Genomic DNA, 20,612 nt, shown 5'->3' with positions numbered 1-20,612 from the left:
CTCTCGGCACCCCCCCCCCCGGTCTCTCTCGGCACCCCCCCCCCCCCCCCGGTCTCTCTCGGCACCCCCCCCCCCCCCCGGTCTCTCTCGGCACCCCCCCCCCGGTCTCTCTCGGCACCCCCCCCCCCCCCGGTCTCTCTCGGCACCCCCCCCCCCCCCGGTCTCTCTCGGCACCCCCCCCCCGGTCTCTCTCGGCACCCCCCCCCCCCGGTCTCTCTCGGCACCCCCCCCCCCCGGTCTCTCTCGGCACCCCCCCCCCCCGGTCTCTCTCGGCACCCCCCCCCCCCGGTCTCTCTCGGCACCCCCCCCCCCCGGTCTCTCTCGGCACCCCCCCCCCCCGGTCTCTCTCGGCACCCCCCCCCCCGGTCTCTCTCGGCACCCCCCCCCGGTCTCTCTCGTTGTTTCTGTCGAGATTTCCCGACATGCTCCGTCCGGTTTCGCTTCTAGCAACTTCCCTATTCCGTACGTCATCATATTATTGTGGGGCTACAGTGAAACGTCACAAGTCAGCCCAGTCAGATTTTGAGAAATAAATATTATTTTAAAAATGTTGCTACGATTCTTTGACTCCTAGACGTATTCTTTTTCTATTTCATGCGGCTCTTGAGATGATTGATTTTCTCCGTGGATTACCCATGGTTCCGCGGTGCAATGAGGAAGCGGCCGTTGGCTGACAGACGGCTCGAGGATGGCGGAGAACGCGGAGCAGTGTTCTAGAACTGGAACCAGAACCATCCGGGTCACCGTCAAGACTCCCAAAGACAAAGAGGAGTTCGATCTGGCGCAGGATTGCACCATCAAAGAGGCGAGTGGAGTGGTCACTGTCACTGGGTTAGGGTTGCACAATCTCGCATGGGAGCTGGCACCGGCACCGGGATAGAGGGACGAGCTAGAATTGCCCTCATTCACTGTGTCACCACCAGGAATAGACGGGAAACAACATTGTACAGGAAGGCAGATAGTCTTCGTTAACATGGTCAACGTTATTCCTCAGCACAAATACAAGAGGATTCTTCCAACTGTTCAGTCACGCTGTGTCATCCCAGAGTTTAAACATCGTCATCATAACCGGGCAGTTTAACGTTAAGCAATCGAGGTGGTTTCTAGAATATCCTAGCAAATAAACGTTACACGTTAGTGACGATTTAGATGTACACAACGTAATTGGAAGGATTTTGTAAAATTAAAATGTCCTGCTGTTGGGTGGGTGCTGGTTAATATGTTAACCTTTTCCAGAACACAAACCGAATTGAGTGTGTATCATAATCATCTATAGGTTTTATTAATCTATCGTAGTTGGTATGTATACAGAAACTATTCACTTCAAACTATTTTCGTTGGTTTCTGTGTTTTTGGAGTTTGCCCACAGGTATTGCGATAGGCACTAGCAAGTACGTTAACTTAATTTCCATAGTGCTTCTCATTACAGTGAAGACATCTCAACACCAAATAAATGAGAGTGTAATTGAATGTTGAGAATCATGAAGGCTTTACCAAAATCGGGAAGGAGGGAATAATTAATGGGGTTAGGAAGAGATTTACAGAGGGCAAGGACATAGTGGCTGAAAGGATAGCCATCAAACATGGAGCAATGGGAGTGCAGTATGAGAAGTTCAGAGTATATATATTGTATGGCTCATTGAGATGGCTGAGGTAGGGTGTGGTGAGGCATGGAAGAATTTGGAAGTGAGGATGACTATCTTTGTGAGTTCATTGGGATATAGGAGCTGAATGAGCTTGGAAATAATTGGTGTATTTTACTTCATTGCACATTAGCTGCGATTTATTTTCCCAGCACTGAACATTGTAAACAATGCATAACCTAATTTGTATTTTTTAAATTGTTATTGCGTCTAAAGAATTTCTCTTAAATGTGACTTATAGAGATGTCGTTCTTTGAAATAAGTGTTGTCCGGCAACAGCAGCAGTGAAACTATTGCACTGATTTAAGTAGGATTTGCTCCAGCTTTCTTTGCAGTTATTAATAGTGTAATAATGGACTTTGCTTTCTTTGTAATGAAATATGACATGGGATTTGTGGGATACCAGTAAGGTAAGCAGTTACTTTCTAATGAGTTCTTTCAGAACCAATTGTTATTGAAGTTGTGGATTTTTCTCCAGACTTTAAGGCATGTGTTTTCAAACTGGGGTCCCTAGGGGATTATGAGGATACATCAAGGGCTTCTCAAGGTCATTAGAGTTCTGTGTGTCTTTTAAACTGAATTTATTTACTTACAAGAAAATTTATTTTTCTGTTTTCTAAAATATTTCCTATGATAAGACTGCTTTCCTTTCTATACGGAAGAGTATTTTTGAAGTTAAAATAAGGATATCTGGAAATGTGTTAATATTTGAAGGGATCTGCAGAATAATTTGGAAATCCACTGCTGTAACACAAGAGTCAGTGATGTGGCAAGGTTCTTGGACAATGTAGTATTCTCCTATGTATTAAAATTGCTCCATGCAGTGTTAAATTTTCTCATTAATTTACTAGTACTTACTATGTATTAGTTGAAAGTAATATTGTTTGCTGATTCTCTGGAAAGTATTTACTTGCATATTTAACTCTAGATCAGTTTCAAATGACAGCCATATATATTGACTGCAGGATGAATGAATTAATCTGGTGAATATTCCTCCTACTAGAGAACGTTTTCATCACTACAATATATAGAAAGCTGGTAATATTTTAGTACATGGTTAAGAATAGAATTTTAATCCAACTTCTCTATTTTTGCTGTAGTTACTGTCGTGAAATTTAGCTATAGTTGTAATTGCATCTTGTGTTTCACAGATGCAACAGCATTTGGCAAATTTTTAGCTTTCTATAGTAGCTATGAAAATATCTTCATAGAAATATTTTTAAAATTGATTTATTCCTTCTGCAAACAGTACGCATGACTGCCATCTGCAGTTGATCTTCATTTAAATATTAATTATTTGCAAATGTGATATTTCTCTCAGACGAAGAATATTAATTTGTCAACTAGCAGCAAGTAATTGATTGAGATTTAGAAGAATTTAGATGCTGTATATCGAACATATTCACAGTCACCCATCGCAATTTAGTGAAACACACTTGTATGTTTATCTGGCCAGACTCTGTCTTTTCAGGAGGAGTATTAGAGGTGAAAAGATTTGCGTTCAAGAAGTGGTCGGATGGTGTGATGAAAGGACTTTACATTTTTCTTTTTAAGTGGATGAGCCAAGAGGAAAGAATGACTTTCCTTATATGTTGCTACCTGGTAATAGTGTGATAGTTTTGAGAATATATATTTCCTTACTTTGGATCTTTGTGCAATTCAATAGTCATGTTAAACACACATGAAAATTTATTTTGGATTTTAAATTATATAGTGATGTGTGCCTGATAAATGTATTTCGAGTTAGATTTGTTTTTGCGGTGAAATTTAGATTGTTCAGTTGAAGAACAATATGGATTGTACTTGTGTTCACTTTTTTAAGTTCTTGTACATGAGCAGAATCTGAACTTGTGGCTTGTGTCAACAAATCGTATCGCGTGTGGATATATATTGTTTTCACTCTTGTATGTCGGGTGCTGTGCTTCAAATCTATCAAATATAGATGTAGTGTAGGTTACATAACAACCTTGGACTTGTAAATTTTTGATTTTGGTAAGTTCTGTATTAGTTGAGAGATTGGTGTCTCTTTTAATAAAAATTTGTCATTCTAAAACTAGGTTTGCATGCATAAGTGCACACCATGGCTGGATTTTATCTTCCTGCCGCCAGGAGCGGCATTGGGCGAAGAAAATGGCGGCCCGCGTGTGTGGACTGCATGCCACTGCAATCTAGCATGTGGAAGCTCATTATAATATGCAGAACGACTGCACCCCACCCCCCCCCACCCCCAACCAATCCCATGGCGGGGGCGGCCTCGGTGATGCCACCAATGGCGTCACCTGTTTTTGCGCAGGTGGTGGCACCACCCCCCCCCCACCAACTACACTAAAAATAAATATCGTTCCCCGCCCCCCCCCCCCCCCCCCCCCCAATCATACACTGAAATTCCAGAGTTGACCCTATTTTCCCCCAACCCCACAAAGTGCAGAGGTCATACCTTGGCCCCCCTGCCGCACCCCAACTCTACATTAAAAATGCAGCATTGACTCCATTTCTCCGCCCCACCCCTCGCCACCTCTGTGGCGCCAGCTTTCCCTGGACGGGAAAGTGAAGACGCGTGAGTGCTGAAGATCCGGAACCAAAGGTAAGATTGCGGGGAATTGGATTTAAATATATGCACAGAGTTTATTTAAATACTTAAAGTTGGGTCCTGTTGCCGAGCGGGGGGGCCGCCACAGAGACGCGTCACTGCCGGCAAAATCGAACCTGGCATTCCCGGTGTCGGGCTCCGTGGCGGGCCTGTGCAATCGTCTGGCCCTCCCACCCTCTGCCACAGAGCCCAACTAGTGCTCAACAAAATCCCAACCCTTCAGTGCTTAAGTAATTGTTCAACCTTAAAATCAACCTCAGGGAAGCAGGAAGTCGCTCTTATCTAATTAAATGCCCATCTGCTGATTCTCAGAATAAATAGTTGGGCTGTGAAAGTGCCATTACTTGCATCAGGCCATATTTGCAATTGGGGTTATTCTTGGATTTTTGACCACCTGCTTTGTAAACTGGAAGAATGTTTCTGTTTAAATGTTGAAAATGAAATGAATTCCAAACAACTCATAATGACTTCGTTCAAGTTAGACTACTACTCCTTATTGTAAATTACTGAAATATCTGAAAATTTAAACTGTCCAAGCTACTTGCTAGCACATGCATTGCTGTGCTGATTGATATGTCAATAACTAGAACAATACCAAAAGTGGTTTCAATGACTAAGATGTTGTCGATGTTCACAATTCTGTTCCTAAGGATATGAACAACTGCTTGGGGAATAATTGCATGACACCTGTGACCCTCTAAATGGTTCTTATGTTCTAATTAAAATTGTACGTGTGTACCGAGTATCGTACATTGCAGTACTGGACCTTCCGTTGATTTTCAATTGACAGTGCGTGTTAGGCCAAATTGTACACTGTGTAACCTTGCTTCATTGCATTATTATTGATACTAAATATAGAACATTTTGCCTTGTTTCGTGATTTCAGCAGCTAAGCTTAAAGTTTGGGCTGTGCTATAAATTTTCGAAAGAAAGCTGTCTTAAGGAACTTGGTTTATAGACAAAGCCAAAAAAACTTGATCCCCGCACACCGTTAATGCTGTCAGCAAACATGGAATCCTGTGAATTAGTACAGTCAAAAAGGAACCATCATTGTTGACAGGAGGTGCACAGAGACTTTGTTTTGTTAACTTTATTTTCAAATAAATTTACTGAAGTTCTGTAGACATTGCTTATATACAGGATAAAAGTATTTTAGTAAAAAGCAATGCTGTCCAATCTTGAGCTTTTATTTGTTTTGTTAAGTGTCTTCCACTTCACTTTCACCACTTCTTCCTTCATTTTTAATTGTGTGTAAGTTTATACATTTCTGACTGGGTCGAAAATCACTGCATTTTAACATCATGACTGCACAAACATAGGAACATAGGATCAGGCCATTTAGTCCATCGAGCCTGCTCTGCCATTCAATGTGATCATGGCTGATCATCCACTTGAATTCCTTTTTCCCACACTATCCCAATATCCTTTTGTCATTTGAATTTAGAAATCTGTCAACCTCTACTTTAAACATACTCAGTGACTGAGCTTCCACAACCCTCTGGAGTAGAGAATTCCAAAGATTCACAACCTGAGTAAAGAAATTTCTCCTCATCAATGTCCTAAGTGACTTGCACCTTATTTTGAAATTGTGTCCCCTGATTCTAGACTCGCCAACCAGGTTAAACATCTTAACTGCATCTACCGCATCCATCCTTTTAAGTACTTTGCAAATTTCAACGCGATCACCTCTCATTCTTCGAAACTCGAGAGAATGCAGGCCCAGTTTTCCCAATCTCTCTCCATAGGACAGTCCCACCACCCCGGGAACAAGTCTGGTGAACCTTCATTGCACTCCCGCTATGGCAATAATATCCTCCCTAAGGTAAGGGGACCAAAACTGCACACAGCACTCCAGATGTGGTCTAACCAAGGTTCTATACAATTGAAACAAGACTTCACTACTCCTGTACACTCCTCCTCTTGCGATAAAGGCTAACATACCATTAGCCTTCCTAATTGCTTGCTGCACCTTCATGTTAGCTTTCAGTGACTTATTGACGGGGTCACCCAGGTCCCTTTGTACATCCACACTTTCTAATCTCATACCATTTAAGAAATACTCTATACGTCTGTTCCTTCTACCAAAATGGATAACCTCCCATTTTTCCACATTATATTCCATCTGCCACATTCTTGCCCACTCACCTAAGTCTGTCCAAATCCCCTTGAAGCCGCTTTGCATCTTCCTCCCGGCACACATTCCCACCTAGTTTTGTGTCATCTGCGAACTTGGAAATATTACATTAGGTCCCCACATCCAAATCATTGATGTATATTGTGAACAGTTGGGGCCCCACATACTGATCCTTGTGGTACCCTACTAGTCACAGCCTGCCAATGTGAGAATGACCCATTTATTCTCTGTTTTCTGCCTATTAACCAATCCTTCATGCCAGTATATTACCTTCTATCTCGTGCTTTAATTTTGCTAACTAATCTCCTTTTGGGGGACTTTATCAAAAGCCTTTTGAAAATCCAAGTATACTAGGTCCTAAAGGCCAGCTACCCGACCCGGACCCGACGACATGGGTTGGGTTGCACTTCCGGGTCAGACGCACTCTATCACAGGTAAGTGGTTCCAATGTTAATTTAATTTTTGGACTAGAAAGGTGGTTTTGTTACAATTATTTTAAGCTTGTGCCGATCAGCAACAAAGTGAAAAACGGAAGGTAAGTTAACTGATGGTCGGGTGTGGGAAGAAATGGAAGGACTCGGGTGGGGCTCGGTTCGGGTTTTTTTTTTTGCAGATCTGAGCAGGCCTTTACTACGTCCACCGAAGCCCCTTTATCAATTCTTAGTAACCTCAGAAAAAAACTCCCCAGGTTCGTCAAACATGATTTCCCATTCATAAATTCATGTTGACTATTCCCAATCAGCACATTATTATCCAAGTGTCCATTTATCACATCCTTTAGAATAGATTCTAACATTTCCCTACTACTGCTGTAAGGCTAACAGGTCTGTAGTTCCTTGTTTTCTCTCTCCCTCCCTTCTTAAATAGTGGGGTGACATTTGCTACCTTCCAATCTGCAGGAACCGTTCCAGAATCTATAGAATTTCGGAGGATGATCACTAATGCATCCACCGTCTCCATAGCTACCTCTTTCAACACTCTGGGATGTAGAATATCCAGTGAATCCAGCATTTCTTGTGCTTCTGATATGACCTCCTTTTTCCTCAACCGAGGATTTCCCCCCACTGTGGTTGACAGGGCCCTCAACCGTGTCCGACCCATTCCCCGCACCTCTACCCTCACCCCTTCCCCTCCCTCCCAGAACCGTGACAGGGTTCCCCTTGTCCTCACTTTTCATCCCACCAGCCTCCATATCCAAAGGATCATCCTCCGCCATTTTCGCCACCTCCAGCGTGATGCCACTACCAGTCGCATCTTCCCCTCCCTTCCCCTGTCAGCATTCCGAAGGGATCGTTCCCTCCGCGACACCCTGGTCCACTCCTCCATTACCCCCACCACCTCGTCCCCGTCCCAGGGCACCTTCCCTTGCAATCGCAGGAGGTGTAATACCTGCCCATTTACCTCCTCTCTCCTCACTATCCCAGGCCCCAAACACTCCTTTCAGGTGAAGCAGCGATTTACTTGTACTTCTTTCAATGTAGTATACTGTATTCGCTGCTCACAGTGTGGTCTCCTCTACATTGGGGAGACCAAGCGCAGACTGGGTGACCGCTTTGCGGAACATCTCCGCTCAGTCCGCAAGCAGGACCCTGAGCTTCCGGTTGCTTGCCATTTCAACACTCCCCCCTGCTCTCATGCTCACATCTCTGTCCTGGGATTGCTGCAGTGTTCCAGTGAACATCAACGCAAGCTCGAGGAACAGCATCTCATCTACCGATTAGGCACACTACAGCCTGCCGGACTGAACATTGAGTTCAATAATTTCAGAGCATGACAGCCCCCCACTTTACTTTCATTTTTAGTCATTTTTAGTTATTTTTTCTTCCTTTTTTTTGCATTCCTTTTTACATTTTTTGCATTTATTTCATTTCATCTTAGTTTGTTCAGTTTGCTTACCCACTGTTTTTTTTCAGGTTGTTTTTCTTCAGGTTTGCACTTGCTGATGTTCTATATTCAGTATATTCACACCTAATCTGTACTAATGCTTTGTCTTTCAAAACACCATTAACATATTGTTTGCCTTTGCTCCGTGACCTTTTGGTCAGCTATGTGGCCTGGTCCAATCTGCACCTTCTCCTTTGTTATCTCTTGCCCAACCCCCACCTCACTTGTTTATAATCTGTGACTTTTCTAATATTTGTCAGTTCCGAAGAAGGGTCACTGACCCGAAACGTTAACTCTGCTTCTCTTTCTACAGATGCTGCCAGACCTGCTGAGTGAATCCAGCATTTCTTGTTTTTGTTGTAGAATATCAGGTCCTGGGGACTTAACAACCTTCAGCCCCATTAATTTCTTCAATACAGCCTTCTTACTAATACTAATTTCCTTCAATTCCTCATTCTCCCTAGTCCCTTGGATCTCTAATTCTGGGAGATTTCTTGCATCTTCCTCAGTGAAGACAGACACAAAGTAATTTAGCTTCTCAGCCATTTCTCGATTCTCCATTATAAATTCTCCTGACTCTGCCTGTAATGGACCCACATTTGTCTAAGCCAACTATTTCCTTTTTACATACCTATAGAAGCTTTTACAGTCTATTTTTGTTTTTTGCTGGTTTACATTCATATTCTATTCTCCCTTTCTTTATCAGTTTCTTGGTGCTCCTTTGCTGTATTCTAAAGTCCGCCCAATCCTCAGGTTTACTACTATTTTTGGCAACTTTATAGGCCTTTTCTTTTAATCTTACACAATCCTTAGCTTCCTTTGTTATCTACAGTTTTGGGGTTTTTGAGCCTTGAAGGAATGTATAGTTGCTGTAAACTGTAATAATTCTTTGAAGACTATCCATTGTCTATGTACTGTCATACCTTTTAATGTATTTTCCCAATCCACCTCAGCCATTTTGCCCCTCATACCTTCATAATTTCCTTTGTTCAAATTGGCTTCAGATTGAACTATCTTACTTTCAAACAGGATGTAAAATTCTATCATATTATGCTCACTCATCCCTAAAAGTTCTTTTACAACAAGATTATTAATTAGCTTTTTCTCATTACATAATACTAGATCTAAAATAGCCTGTTCTCTAGTCAGTTCCTCAAAATACTGCTCTAGAAAACCATCCTTATCACACTCCAAAAACTCGTCCTCCACAGCATTAGTGCTCATTAGGTTTACCCAGTCTATGTGCAGATAGAAGTTACCCATAATTACTGTATTACCCATGCTACATACTTCTCTAATCTCCTGAATAATACCATGCCCCACACTACCACTACAGGTTGGTGGCCAATAAACATCCCCAACCAATGTTTGCTGCCCCTTGCTGTTTCTTACCTCCACCCAAACCAATTCCACATTTTGTTCTTATGATCTGAGATCCTCCCATACTAATGTACTGATCTTATCCCTTATTATCAGCACAACACCACCTCTTTTTCCTTTTTTCCTGTCCTTCCTAAATGTCGAATAGCCTTGAATATTCAATTCCCAGTCTTGGTCACCCTGTAGGCACGTTTCTGTAATGGCTATTAGATCATACCCATTTACCTCTATTTGTACCTTTTTAAATCACTACCTTGTTGCGAATGCTATGTGCATTCAGGTAGAGTGCCCTTAACCTTGTCGTCTTGATGTTCTGCATTCGAAACCTAGTTGATGCTTGCCTTTGTTTCACCTTCCCTCTAATGTTGCTTGCTACTTTTCTACCTCCTGTTACCAGCTTTACTTCCTTCTAATTTGAGCTACCCCTCAGCTTCCCATCCCCCTGACAACCTGGTTTAAACCCTCCCCAACAACACGAGTCTCCCTGCGACGATATTAGTTTCAGTCCTGTTAAAGTGTAGCCTGTCCATCTTGTACAGGTCCCAGCTGCCCCAGAACCAGTCCCAATGCCTCAGAAATCTGATGCCCTCTCTCCTACACCAGTTCTCCAGCCACGTGTTCAATCGATCAATCTTCCTATTCCTATGCTCACAAGCACGTGGCACTGGGAGTAATCCTGAGATTACTGTTTTTTTAGGTCCTGCTTTTTAATTTTCTTCCTAACTCTCTAAAATCTGCTTTCAGGACCTCATCCCTCTTCCTACCTATGTCATTGGTACCAAAGTGGATCACGACTTCTGGCTGGTCAGCCTCCCCCAGAAGGATGTCCTGCAGCCACTCCGTGATGTCCTTGACCCTGGCACCAGGAAGGCAACATACCATCCTGGAGTCAAGTTTACTGCCGCAGAAACGCCTGTCTGAGACCCTGACTATCTAATCCCCTATCACTATTGCTGTTCCACTTCTTCGTCCCCTCCTGTGCAGCTGAGCCACCCGTGGTTCTACGGACTTTGCTGTGGCTGTACACCCCTGAGGAACCATCACCCTCACCAGTATCCAAAATGGAAAACCGATTTGCAAGCAAGATAGACGGGATTTTTGCACTGCCTGCCTGGTTCTCCTAGAATGCCAGGCGGTCACCTGTTCCCTCTCTGCCTGCATGCTTCTAACCTGTAGTGTGACCACCTCCCTAAACGTGCTATCCATGTAGTCCTCTGCCTCGCGGATGCACAACAGTGACTCCAGCAGCTGCTCCAATTTCGAAATCCGGAGCTCAAGCTTCTGCAGCCAGTGACACTTCCAGCAGATGTGTTCGTCTAGGACACGTGGTGCGTCCATGGCTTCCCACATACCACAGGATGTACATTCCACTTGGCTGAGCTGACCTGCCATACTGTAACTTTAAAAAGTATTTATTACAATTAGAAGTAGAATAACTTACCAGTTACTCACCAATCAGCTTTTTCCCTTGTACCAAAGGGAGGCAGCTACTGGAGGCTGAAAAAAGGTGGAAAAGGAAAGAAAGGAGCCCCTCCCTCAGTGAATTTCCTCACGCACTAACTCCCACTTTACATTCTGTACTCAAAGTAGCTCTCAGTGCAGACAAATTAATTTTTTCTCAATTTATAGTTCCCCTCCTTACCAAACTCCTCACTTACCAAACTCCCTTCTTCACATTCTGTGCCCTCCAGCAGCACTCAGTGCAGACAAGCAGCACTGAGTCCACCCTGAATTCATGCTCCATGTAAATTATGGTGCTAGAGCTCAGAAACTAGTTTAAGCTAGCTACCTAATTAACTAGCTCAGACACTCTCTGCTTTTTTTTATCCGTTTAAAACTGTAAGAAACCTAACTTTCCTCCTATCTTAAACAGTAATTTCAATTAATTGCCAAATGTAAACCAAACAAAAACTAGACTTCAGAGAGATTAACCCTTAAAATCCACTCGCTGACCAACCTCCCTTCTTCACACTCTGTGCTCTCCAGCAACACTCAGTGCAGATAAGCAGCACTGAGAGTCCCCTGAATTTACAATATCTAGTTAGCATAGAGAAAATGGGAGAGATTTGGATCAAATCTCAAATCGTACTAAATACGTGTAATATGGCTTTAGAGATGGAACAATTCACTTCTTTAAAAAAAATTATCGTGAGATTTTTCCCTGTAGTTCCAAAGATAAAGAATTTGTGTCCGTATTATAAATCATGAAGGCTATTGGAATAATTGTAAGATAGGAATTGCTTGGCTTTACATAATACTGTCTCATTGTTATTGGTCTTGAAATACAAAACGTGTGAATGGAAAATGCAAGCTGAACAGAGGGAACTGTGATCACATTTGTTTGAGGTACATATTTTCGATAGTGTACACCAAGTTTGAAAATGCAAAATTCAGCTCATATTTCTTTTAATAACCACCCAAGCTACGCTGTCATGATTTTCTGTTTAGTTAGTTGAATTGTACTGCCCCATACTGTGCAACAAGCCAATTATTTTGCTTACAGCGTACTATACAATAAGGTCAGAAATTTTTTTTTATTCATTCCTGGGATGAGTCTCGCTGGCAAGGCCTGCATTTATTGCCCATCCCTAATTGCCCTTGAGAAGGTGGTGGCGAGCTGCCTTCTTGAACCACTGCAGTCCATGGCAGGTAGGTACACCAACAGTGCTGTTAGGAAGGGAGTTCCAGGATTTTGACCCAGCGACAGTGAAGGAACGGCGATATAGTTCCAAGTCAGGATGGTGTGTGACTAGGAGGGGAACTTGCAGGTGGTGGCGTTCCCATGCATTTGCTGCCCTTGTCTTTCTAGTTGGTAGAGGTCGCAGGTTTGGAAGGTGCTATCTAAGGACTCTTGGTGCATTGCTGCAGTGCATCTTGTAGATGGTACACACTGGTGCCACTGTGCATCGGTGGTGGAGGGAGTGAATGTTTGTGGATGGGGTGCCAATCAAGCGGGCTTCTTTGTCCTGGATGGTGTCGAGCTTCTTGAGTGTTGTTGGAGCTGCACCCATCCAGGCAAGTGGAGAGTATTCCATCACACTCCTGACTTGTGCCTTTTAGATAGTGGACAGGCTTTGGGGAGTCAGGAGGTGAGTTACTCGCCGCAGGATTCCTAGCCTCTGACCTGTACTTGTAGCTAGGGTATTTATATGGCTACTCCAGTTCAGTTTCTGGATGCCCAGCTTTGCATTGCTAGACCTGTTCGAAATCTATCCCATTTAGCATGGTGGTAGTGCCACAGAACACGATGGAGGGTATCCTCAATGTGAAGGTGGGACTTCGTCTCCCCAAGGACTATGCAGTGGTGGCTCCTACCAATACTGTCATGGACAGATGCATTTGCGGCAGGAAGATTGGTGAGGATGAGATCAAATATGTTTTTCCTTCTTGTTGGTTCCGTCACCACCTGCCACATACCCAGTCTGGCAGCTATGTCCTTTAGGACTCGGCCAGCTCGGTCAGTAGTGGTGCTAAAAAGCCGCTTTTGGTGATGGACATTGAAGTCCCCCATCCAGAGTACATTCTGTGCCCTTGCCACCCTCAGTGCTTCCTCCCAGTGGTGTTCAACATGGAGGAATACTGACTCATCAGCTGACAGAGGTGGTAATCAGGAGGTTTCCTTGTCCGTGTTTGACCTGATGCCATGAGACTTCATGAGGTCCAGAGTCGATGTTAAGGACTCCCAGGGCAACTCTCTGCCGACTGTATACCACTCTGTCGCCACCTCTGCTGGGTCTGTCCTGCCGGTGGGACAGGACATACCTGGGGATGGTGATGGCAGTGTCTGGGACATTATCTGTTAGGTATGATTCGGTGAGTATGACTATGTCAGGTTGTTGCTTGACTAGTCTGTGGGACAGCTCTCCCAACTTTGGCACAAGCCCCCAGATGTTGGTATGGAGGACTTTGCAGGGTCGACAGGGCTGGGTTTGCCGTTGTCATTTCCAGTGCTTAGGTCGATGTTGGGTGGTCTGTCTGGTTTCATTCTTTTTGTATTGACTTCGTGGTGGTTAGATACAACTGAGTGGCTTGCTAGGACATTTCAGAGGGCTTGTAAGAGTCAACCACATTGCTGTGAGTCTGGTGTCACATGTCGGCCAGACCAGGTAAGGACAGCAGATTTCCTTCCCTAAAGGACGTTAGTGAACCAGATGGGTTTTTACAACAATTGACAATGGTTTCATGACCATTGTTAGACTAGCTTTTTAAATTCCAGATTCATTTAATTGAATTCTGATTCCACCTTCTGCTGTGGTGGGATTTGAACCCATGCCCCCAGAGCAATAAAAACAGAAAGTGCTGGAAAAACTCAGCAGGTCTGGCAGTATCTGTGGAGAGAGAAGCAGAGTTAACGTTTCAGGTCAGTGACCCTTCTTCAGAACTAGCAAATATAAGAAATGTAAAAGATTTTAAGCAAGTAAAGCGGGGGTAGGGCAAGCGATAACAAAAGAGAAGGTATTGATAGGACTACGTCACAGAATAGCTGACCAGAAGGTCATGGAGCAAAGGCAAACAATATGTTAATGGTGTGCTGAAAGACAAAGCATTAGTACAGATAGGGTGTTAATGGACTGAAAACTAATGAACAGCCATAAGCACAAACATGAAAAAAAAACAGTGGGTAGGCACTGTAGAAATAAACTGAACAAATTAAAATAAAATAAACACAAAAAATAAAATAAAAAATAACTAAAGATAAAAGTAAAAAGGGGGGCCCATCCTGCTCTGAAATTATTGAACTCGATGTTCAGGCTGTAGTGTGCCTAATCGGAGCAAAACCCTGGGTCTCTGGGTTACTAGTCCAGTGACAATACCACTACGCCACCACCTCCCCCTAATGATGAAAGAATTACCTGTTTGAGAATTCGATGTATCATGTTTAAAACTGTTTTTAAATGCAATAGGAGAGACTGCTGGGCCTTAATTAGTCATCCATATACCATTAGGAATACAGTCAAATGGTAGTGTGAAGAGCAAACTGGACCTACATCCTTGCATAATAGAGCTGAATTCCAAATGATCATAGTCATCTCACTTTGATGCATTTCTCCCTTGTAATGGATTTATTGGGCTATAACTAGCAACAAGCTGGTAGAATAAACATCCATTGAGTTTATAATTGACCAAAGAAAGTTCAAGATACAAATTTTCTAGAAAATCTGCTGACTAGAGAAGATTTGTAAAACAAGACTTGTTTCTGATCTCCCCTAATACTTCCATCATGGTTTATAGGGAGAAGAACCTGCCTAATGCCACTTGAAATTAATCCATCAACCTTTAATCAATTTAGTGATTCTCTCCGTAAGTAACCATAGCAGGCATTAAGTGTAGTCATTAAGTCACTGTGAGATTATTATATCTATTGCACCATCCAAAGTATTTAACTTCCAGGCATTTTGAAGAGATGGAAGGTGGAACCGCCATTTCCAACTGTTCAGGGGTAACTTTGTATATGTGTTTCAACATTGTTCCTTCTACTGCACAATTTAAATTGCATAAAATTGTATTTGTAAAACAATGAAGATTGAAAGTTTCCACTTTCCATCCAGTGAAGGCATGTTCAGCACTAAAGCAAATGTTGTAAAGTCAAACACACAATTAGGCTCCTTTTGCCTGACATGTGCTTGAACCTCAACTTCAGAAGCTTCTTCCTGGTGCACTTGTATGACTTTGTTTCTGGTGCCATCTGGTGAGGCTATCAGCTTACTATGACCATACTGTTTTTGAAAGTGGGATTGAGTTGTTAAACTCTTCTAGAAACTGGATGAATGTGGCCTAAAATGACTTGATTTAGACTCTGCAGCTGCTGGGAAAGTCTTTCATCCTGCTTACCTAATAAGAATTGAAATCTAAGGTTGTGCTACCCCATATGGTATGTGCAGTACCTAGACATAAATGAAGAGACTTCTCTAACTAAGCAGGAAAACCTGCAGTATCTAAAGCAATCACCATGTTGGAGTATTTGTGGAAGTTATGAAGAAAAAGGTAAAATTATTCTTGCAGAGTCACAAGGCAAATGTAATTGAAAAGAATCATATTGGAGACAAAATTAATATGATTAACCACCTGGTTTTGCAGACAAATCTAAGTACAAATGTTAAAGCCATTTGGCGAGTATTCCTATACTTTTAAGATCATTCATTTGTGATTTGCTGCTAGCCACTGAGATGGTAAGATGATCTGTTTAATGTTTTTGAAGCTGAATTGCTTTTAACTGCTGTAATTGCTATTTTTAACATGGATGAATTATATGTGTGACGGTATGTATTGAGCTCATCTGTATCTAATGCTGCTTCTTGGAGCAGTAGACCCACTGTCATGTTTGTTGCTCCCGAACCATCTATCTATATCTATATATATCTATATATATCTATCAAATAATTGAAATATTTACATTTTGTGAGGAAGAGTAAATCATTTTACTTTTGACCTATATTCATTCAATAATATGTTCATAATCCAGTAGAATATGGTGCACTTATTTAGATAGGGCAAAAAAAGTCTACAACAGTTCTATTTTTTTTGTTATCAAAGCCTTAATCAGGTTTTGCATAGTGTACAGTATTTGTCTGTGGAAGTTAAAACATATTGTGTTTGCAATGGTGGCTTCTTGGTTCAAAATATTGAGCAGAAAAGTGTTTTTGTTTAAGAAGTTGGACACTGGTAGACTGTACAGTATAGTGGTACTCCAGTATGTTATGCACGGAATGATTTGGGCATGCAGTTGCTCATAGAGTTTCAGACTGGCCGCTGGAAAGGCGAGGAGCATGTGGTTAGGGGGAAAAATGGAAGCATGTTGCACACCAGCTAGGTCAGGAGGGCGGCGACGAAGGGTTTGAAGCATGCCTCATGTCGGCGCTCTTAACTCGTGAGTGGTGTGAGCCAGGAGGATTAAAGAATGGAGATAATACAACTTAATCTAACTTGCTTGGAATGCTTTTGCAACAATTTATTAACTTACTGTTGTTGCAAAATAATTGAACATTCAGTGATTGTCATCATCTGGTTTGCTGCAACTAGTGACTCTTAGCAGTGTTTTAAATTGAAGCTCCCACTGGTTTTGACTGCTCTGGGAATTATTATATAATGTCGAGCTAATCTGTTGGTCTGTCGTGAATAAGTAATTTCAATCAGCTTTCACAGTGTAAAATCAGATCAGTTTCAATAAATGGCAGTGGAAGTATACTGGAGCCCATTTAAGCGCACATACTAGCTAAGTGCATGTTTTTTCAGCATCTCCATTCATTATTTTGTTTTTGCTTTGAAGCACAGCTCAATTTTTAAGTCACAGATTTAAATTCATTTAGGCCATTGTCACACCTAGACTATTCAATAAAATAGATGCCACTTAACTATCCTGCACCTGGTTTTCTTTTATTTTCTTTTATCAGTTTCTTTTTAAAATGCTTCTATGGTTATATCACTTCTTAATACTGTTGTCTGATTAGTATTAGACTTGCATGCTGCTTTTATATTGGGTTTTGTGAAGTGGGCACCTGATGTATGTTTGCTTTCAAATAATCACAATATAAAAGCTCTGAAAGTTTAATGTGCTGGTGAGCGGACATGCTGCTGAATGTATCAGCTAGCCATAGGAACTGAAGTAGGCCATTCAGCCCCTCATACCTGATCTACAGTTGTGCATTCAGTGACATGCACACTGTTCAGCTGTACTTTTAAACATTCTGAACTCTTAATTTTAAACAAAAAGGGAGTGAATTTCTGTGGGGTTCTCCTTGTCTGTTGTAACTTTGGAAAAGCTGTGGGAATTCTGGCATAAAGTGTGTGTGTTCACTGTTGTAATGTAAGAAAATACAGCAGCCAAATGCGCACGTAGCAAAGTGTCATCAACCATGAGATAAATGACTCTTTTTCCACATGTTTGAGAGATAAATATTGGCCAGTACACTGGGAGAATTCCTGCTCCTCTTCAAAAAACCATGTCAATACAGATGGGGACTCTTGTTTAATGTCCCATCTCAAAGACGGAACCTTCGATGGTGTAGCACTCCCTCAGTACTGCATTGAAGTATCAGCCTAGATCATATGATTGTTACTGGAATAGTGCTTGAACCACCACCCCCCCCCCCCCCCCTCCCCCCACAATCTTCTGATTCAGAGATGCGAGTGCTGCTACTGATCTAAGGCTGACATGTAATACCACATGTGAAATGTGGAGCACATTTGCCTAGTTCCTACATTACAACAGCAACCACACTTCAAAAGTCAGTCATTATCTGTAAAGTGTGTTGGGACGCCTTGAAGTCCTGAAAGGTGCTATATAAATACATATCAGTCTGGCTGGCTGGCCAGCCGGCATCCTGGCTAATATTCCTCAATCAAAAGCAGATTGATCATCTTTTTGCTGTTTGAGACTTTGTGTGAAAAACGGATGATGCTTTTGCTTACATAACAGTTACTACACTTCACAATAATTCAATTTCTCAAAACATTTCACATACAATAACAGATCTGCCCAAATAAATGCAAATTTTCTAAAATGTAATTATGAATAAATTCATAACTGATATACTGTTGGATGTCTGTTGCTATTTTGGAACATATAAGTGTTTGTTTCTAAGTGTACAAGGTTTGATTTGAATTTTTGTTTGTGAAGTAGCTACTAATTCCCATTTTGAGTCTTCCTGATATATTCTGTTTATGGTTATCGTAGCAAGTACAAATGGCAACAAAGCATTTGGTGAGGAGTCAGGGATATTTTCATAACAATAACCTTCCAGCTTCCCCTCAACTGAGACAGACAATAGATTATAAATATCCAATATGTCTGTATTGATAACTTAATGGTGTACAAACTTCTAAAAGCACGTCTTTTTATATAAAAGCCCCTGAAAAAACTTTTCCTCATATATTTGGTACAATCTTATATTTTATATTCAGCAATTTCTTGAAGTGCCATCTAATGGCAGACTCATCTGAATAATGCTGTGAGTTTTTAGTTCTCTTATCATCTGTTATTTTATTTCCCCCCTTTTTCAACCTTTCACTTCATTATTTCATGTATGCTGGCTGGGAGGTCTTTCTGATTTTTTTTTTTTTTAAACCCTCCCCTGCTCATTTTACTACTGTTAACTGACTTTACAGTTGGACTTCGTGTCTTTGCTTATTTTATGCATGATTTTTGGACTTGGAAGTTTAATACTTCCTGAGCATCTGTCTCCCCCACATCTGGCATTCTTGTATATAGTGCTTAAATAGATGTAGCTGATAAAATTGTTAACACTATGATTGCTTAATTGGTGATGAAGCACAATGATGAGGAAGAGTGCAATATGAACAAGAAGTAAAATTTTGATGAATAAGTTGGTTTGATAACACAAAAAAACAAATCTTGATATTTTTTAAGATGTCTAGTGCCACCAGTGAGGCAGTTTAAATTTCTAGTTCTGACTGGTTATTTTTGAAGTTTGGGTGGTTGCAAAGAAACAATGCCAAATGCTATGTTACTAGTAATATTTGCTATCCCAGCTCTGTGGGATACTAGCTGCAAAGGTTTGTTTGTAATGGCCTTTGTCAACCTACTGCTGAGATGTGAAACTTGGGAAAGTGAATTAGGGTTATAGTCACTGACTAACAAATGTACCAGACCTAAAATAAAGGAAAGCATTTTAACAGAAGGAAGGAGTAACTTAGTTAATTGAGTGGGTCCAGTAGCTGTAGCTTGTTACATTATATATTTGGTAGCACGATCACTTTCGAGTCAGAAGATCTTGGGTTCAAGTCCCAATTCATGACTTGAGTGCATTGATGCTTCAGTGTTTAGGGAGTACTGAGTTGTTGGATATGCTGGATTTCAAATGAGATGTTTAATTGAGGCCTTGTCTGCCAATTCAAATGGATGCAAGACCCCATTGTCCTATTTCAACAGAAGCCAGGAGATTTCCTGATGCCTTGGTGAAGTTTTATCCTTTTAATGCCACCAAAACAGACACGAATGGTCATTACCTCTTGGTGTTTGTCAAACTTTTCTGTGTACAAATTGACTGGCACATTTCCTGTGTAATAATAGCGACTAATCTTCAAAAGTCATTGGCTATGAAGTGCTTTGGGATGTCCCAAGAATGTATCAATGAGGGTGCTTTTGGTCTGCATGCCTTTCCTTCCTGAAGGCGAGCACCAAAAACTGGCCTAACTAACAATTTGTACAACCATAGCATTATCATTTTACTTTCATGCTCCGCGCCCCTATTTATAAAACCTAGGATGTTTTTTTTTCACAGCTTCATTAACATCTGTTTCCGCTTTTAAGGATTTTTGTATCTTGTGTTCTAAATCTCCTGCTTTTTAGTAATCTTTTTAGAACTTTATATTGTTAGCTTCTTTACTCAGTCTTAAACATTTGTGAAGTCATGAGTGGAGTGGACAAACAGAAGAATATGTTAATTCTTTCTCTCTTCCATAACTAATAGTCTGTTACCATGTAGCTTATGAACAAAACCCAATGCAATTAACCATTTGTATAGATTATTTTAATGTTTTTCCCATTACCTACAGTATTGATCTCTTTCGAGAACAGTACTTTTAGGAGTACTTTGTACCTAATGTTGGAGTAGATGTCAAGGCCACTGTGATTTACAATAAGTTTGGCTCCATTTATCACACTCTTATCTCTGGGTCAGAAAGAACCCCACTCCATAGGTTGTCGATCTACTGCAGCACTGCGGGAGTATTGCATTGTCAGCAATGGCATCCTTTTGAGTAAGACGTTAAACTAAATTCCTTCTGCTTGATTCCAATGGACATTAAAAATCCTATGGCACTACTTTTAAAAAAAAAAGGTGGTTAGTTTTGTTGGTGTCCTGGCTAACATTTCTCCCTCTTGCACAAACTGCCAAAAACAGATTAACAGATAGTTCATCTCATTACTGTTTATACGCACTCCGAGATAAGTTGCTCTTAGATCGGTACTTTGTACATTTGATTTTATTTCCTTACCCAAATAGTTTTAACATGTAAGCTC

General features: G+C 41.6%; 1 protein-coding gene across 3 annotated transcripts in view; it reads left to right on the top strand.

Moving 5' to 3' along the window:
* The first annotated feature begins 628 nt into the window (after positions 1-628).
* Positions 629-20,612, top strand: part of LOC137369206 (ubiquilin-1-like) — a 52,750-nt gene continuing 32,766 nt past the window's right edge. The window contains exon 1 of one of the 3 annotated variants that reach the window (XM_068030021.1): positions 629-805. In XM_068030021.1, the coding sequence (XP_067886122.1) occupies positions 689-805 (117 nt within the window). In that variant the 5' untranslated portion in view covers positions 629-688. The remainder of the gene's footprint in view (positions 806-20,612) is intronic. The other 2 variants (XM_068030022.1, XM_068030020.1) reach the window with 2 other exon arrangements.

This window comes from Heterodontus francisci, chromosome 4 (assembly GCF_036365525.1).
Source record: "Heterodontus francisci isolate sHetFra1 chromosome 4, sHetFra1.hap1, whole genome shotgun sequence".
Lineage (NCBI taxonomy): Eukaryota > Metazoa > Chordata > Chondrichthyes > Heterodontiformes > Heterodontidae > Heterodontus > Heterodontus francisci.
The sequence above is the reverse complement of the archived record's forward strand: the minus strand, read 5'-3'. Positions and strand labels throughout refer to the sequence as shown.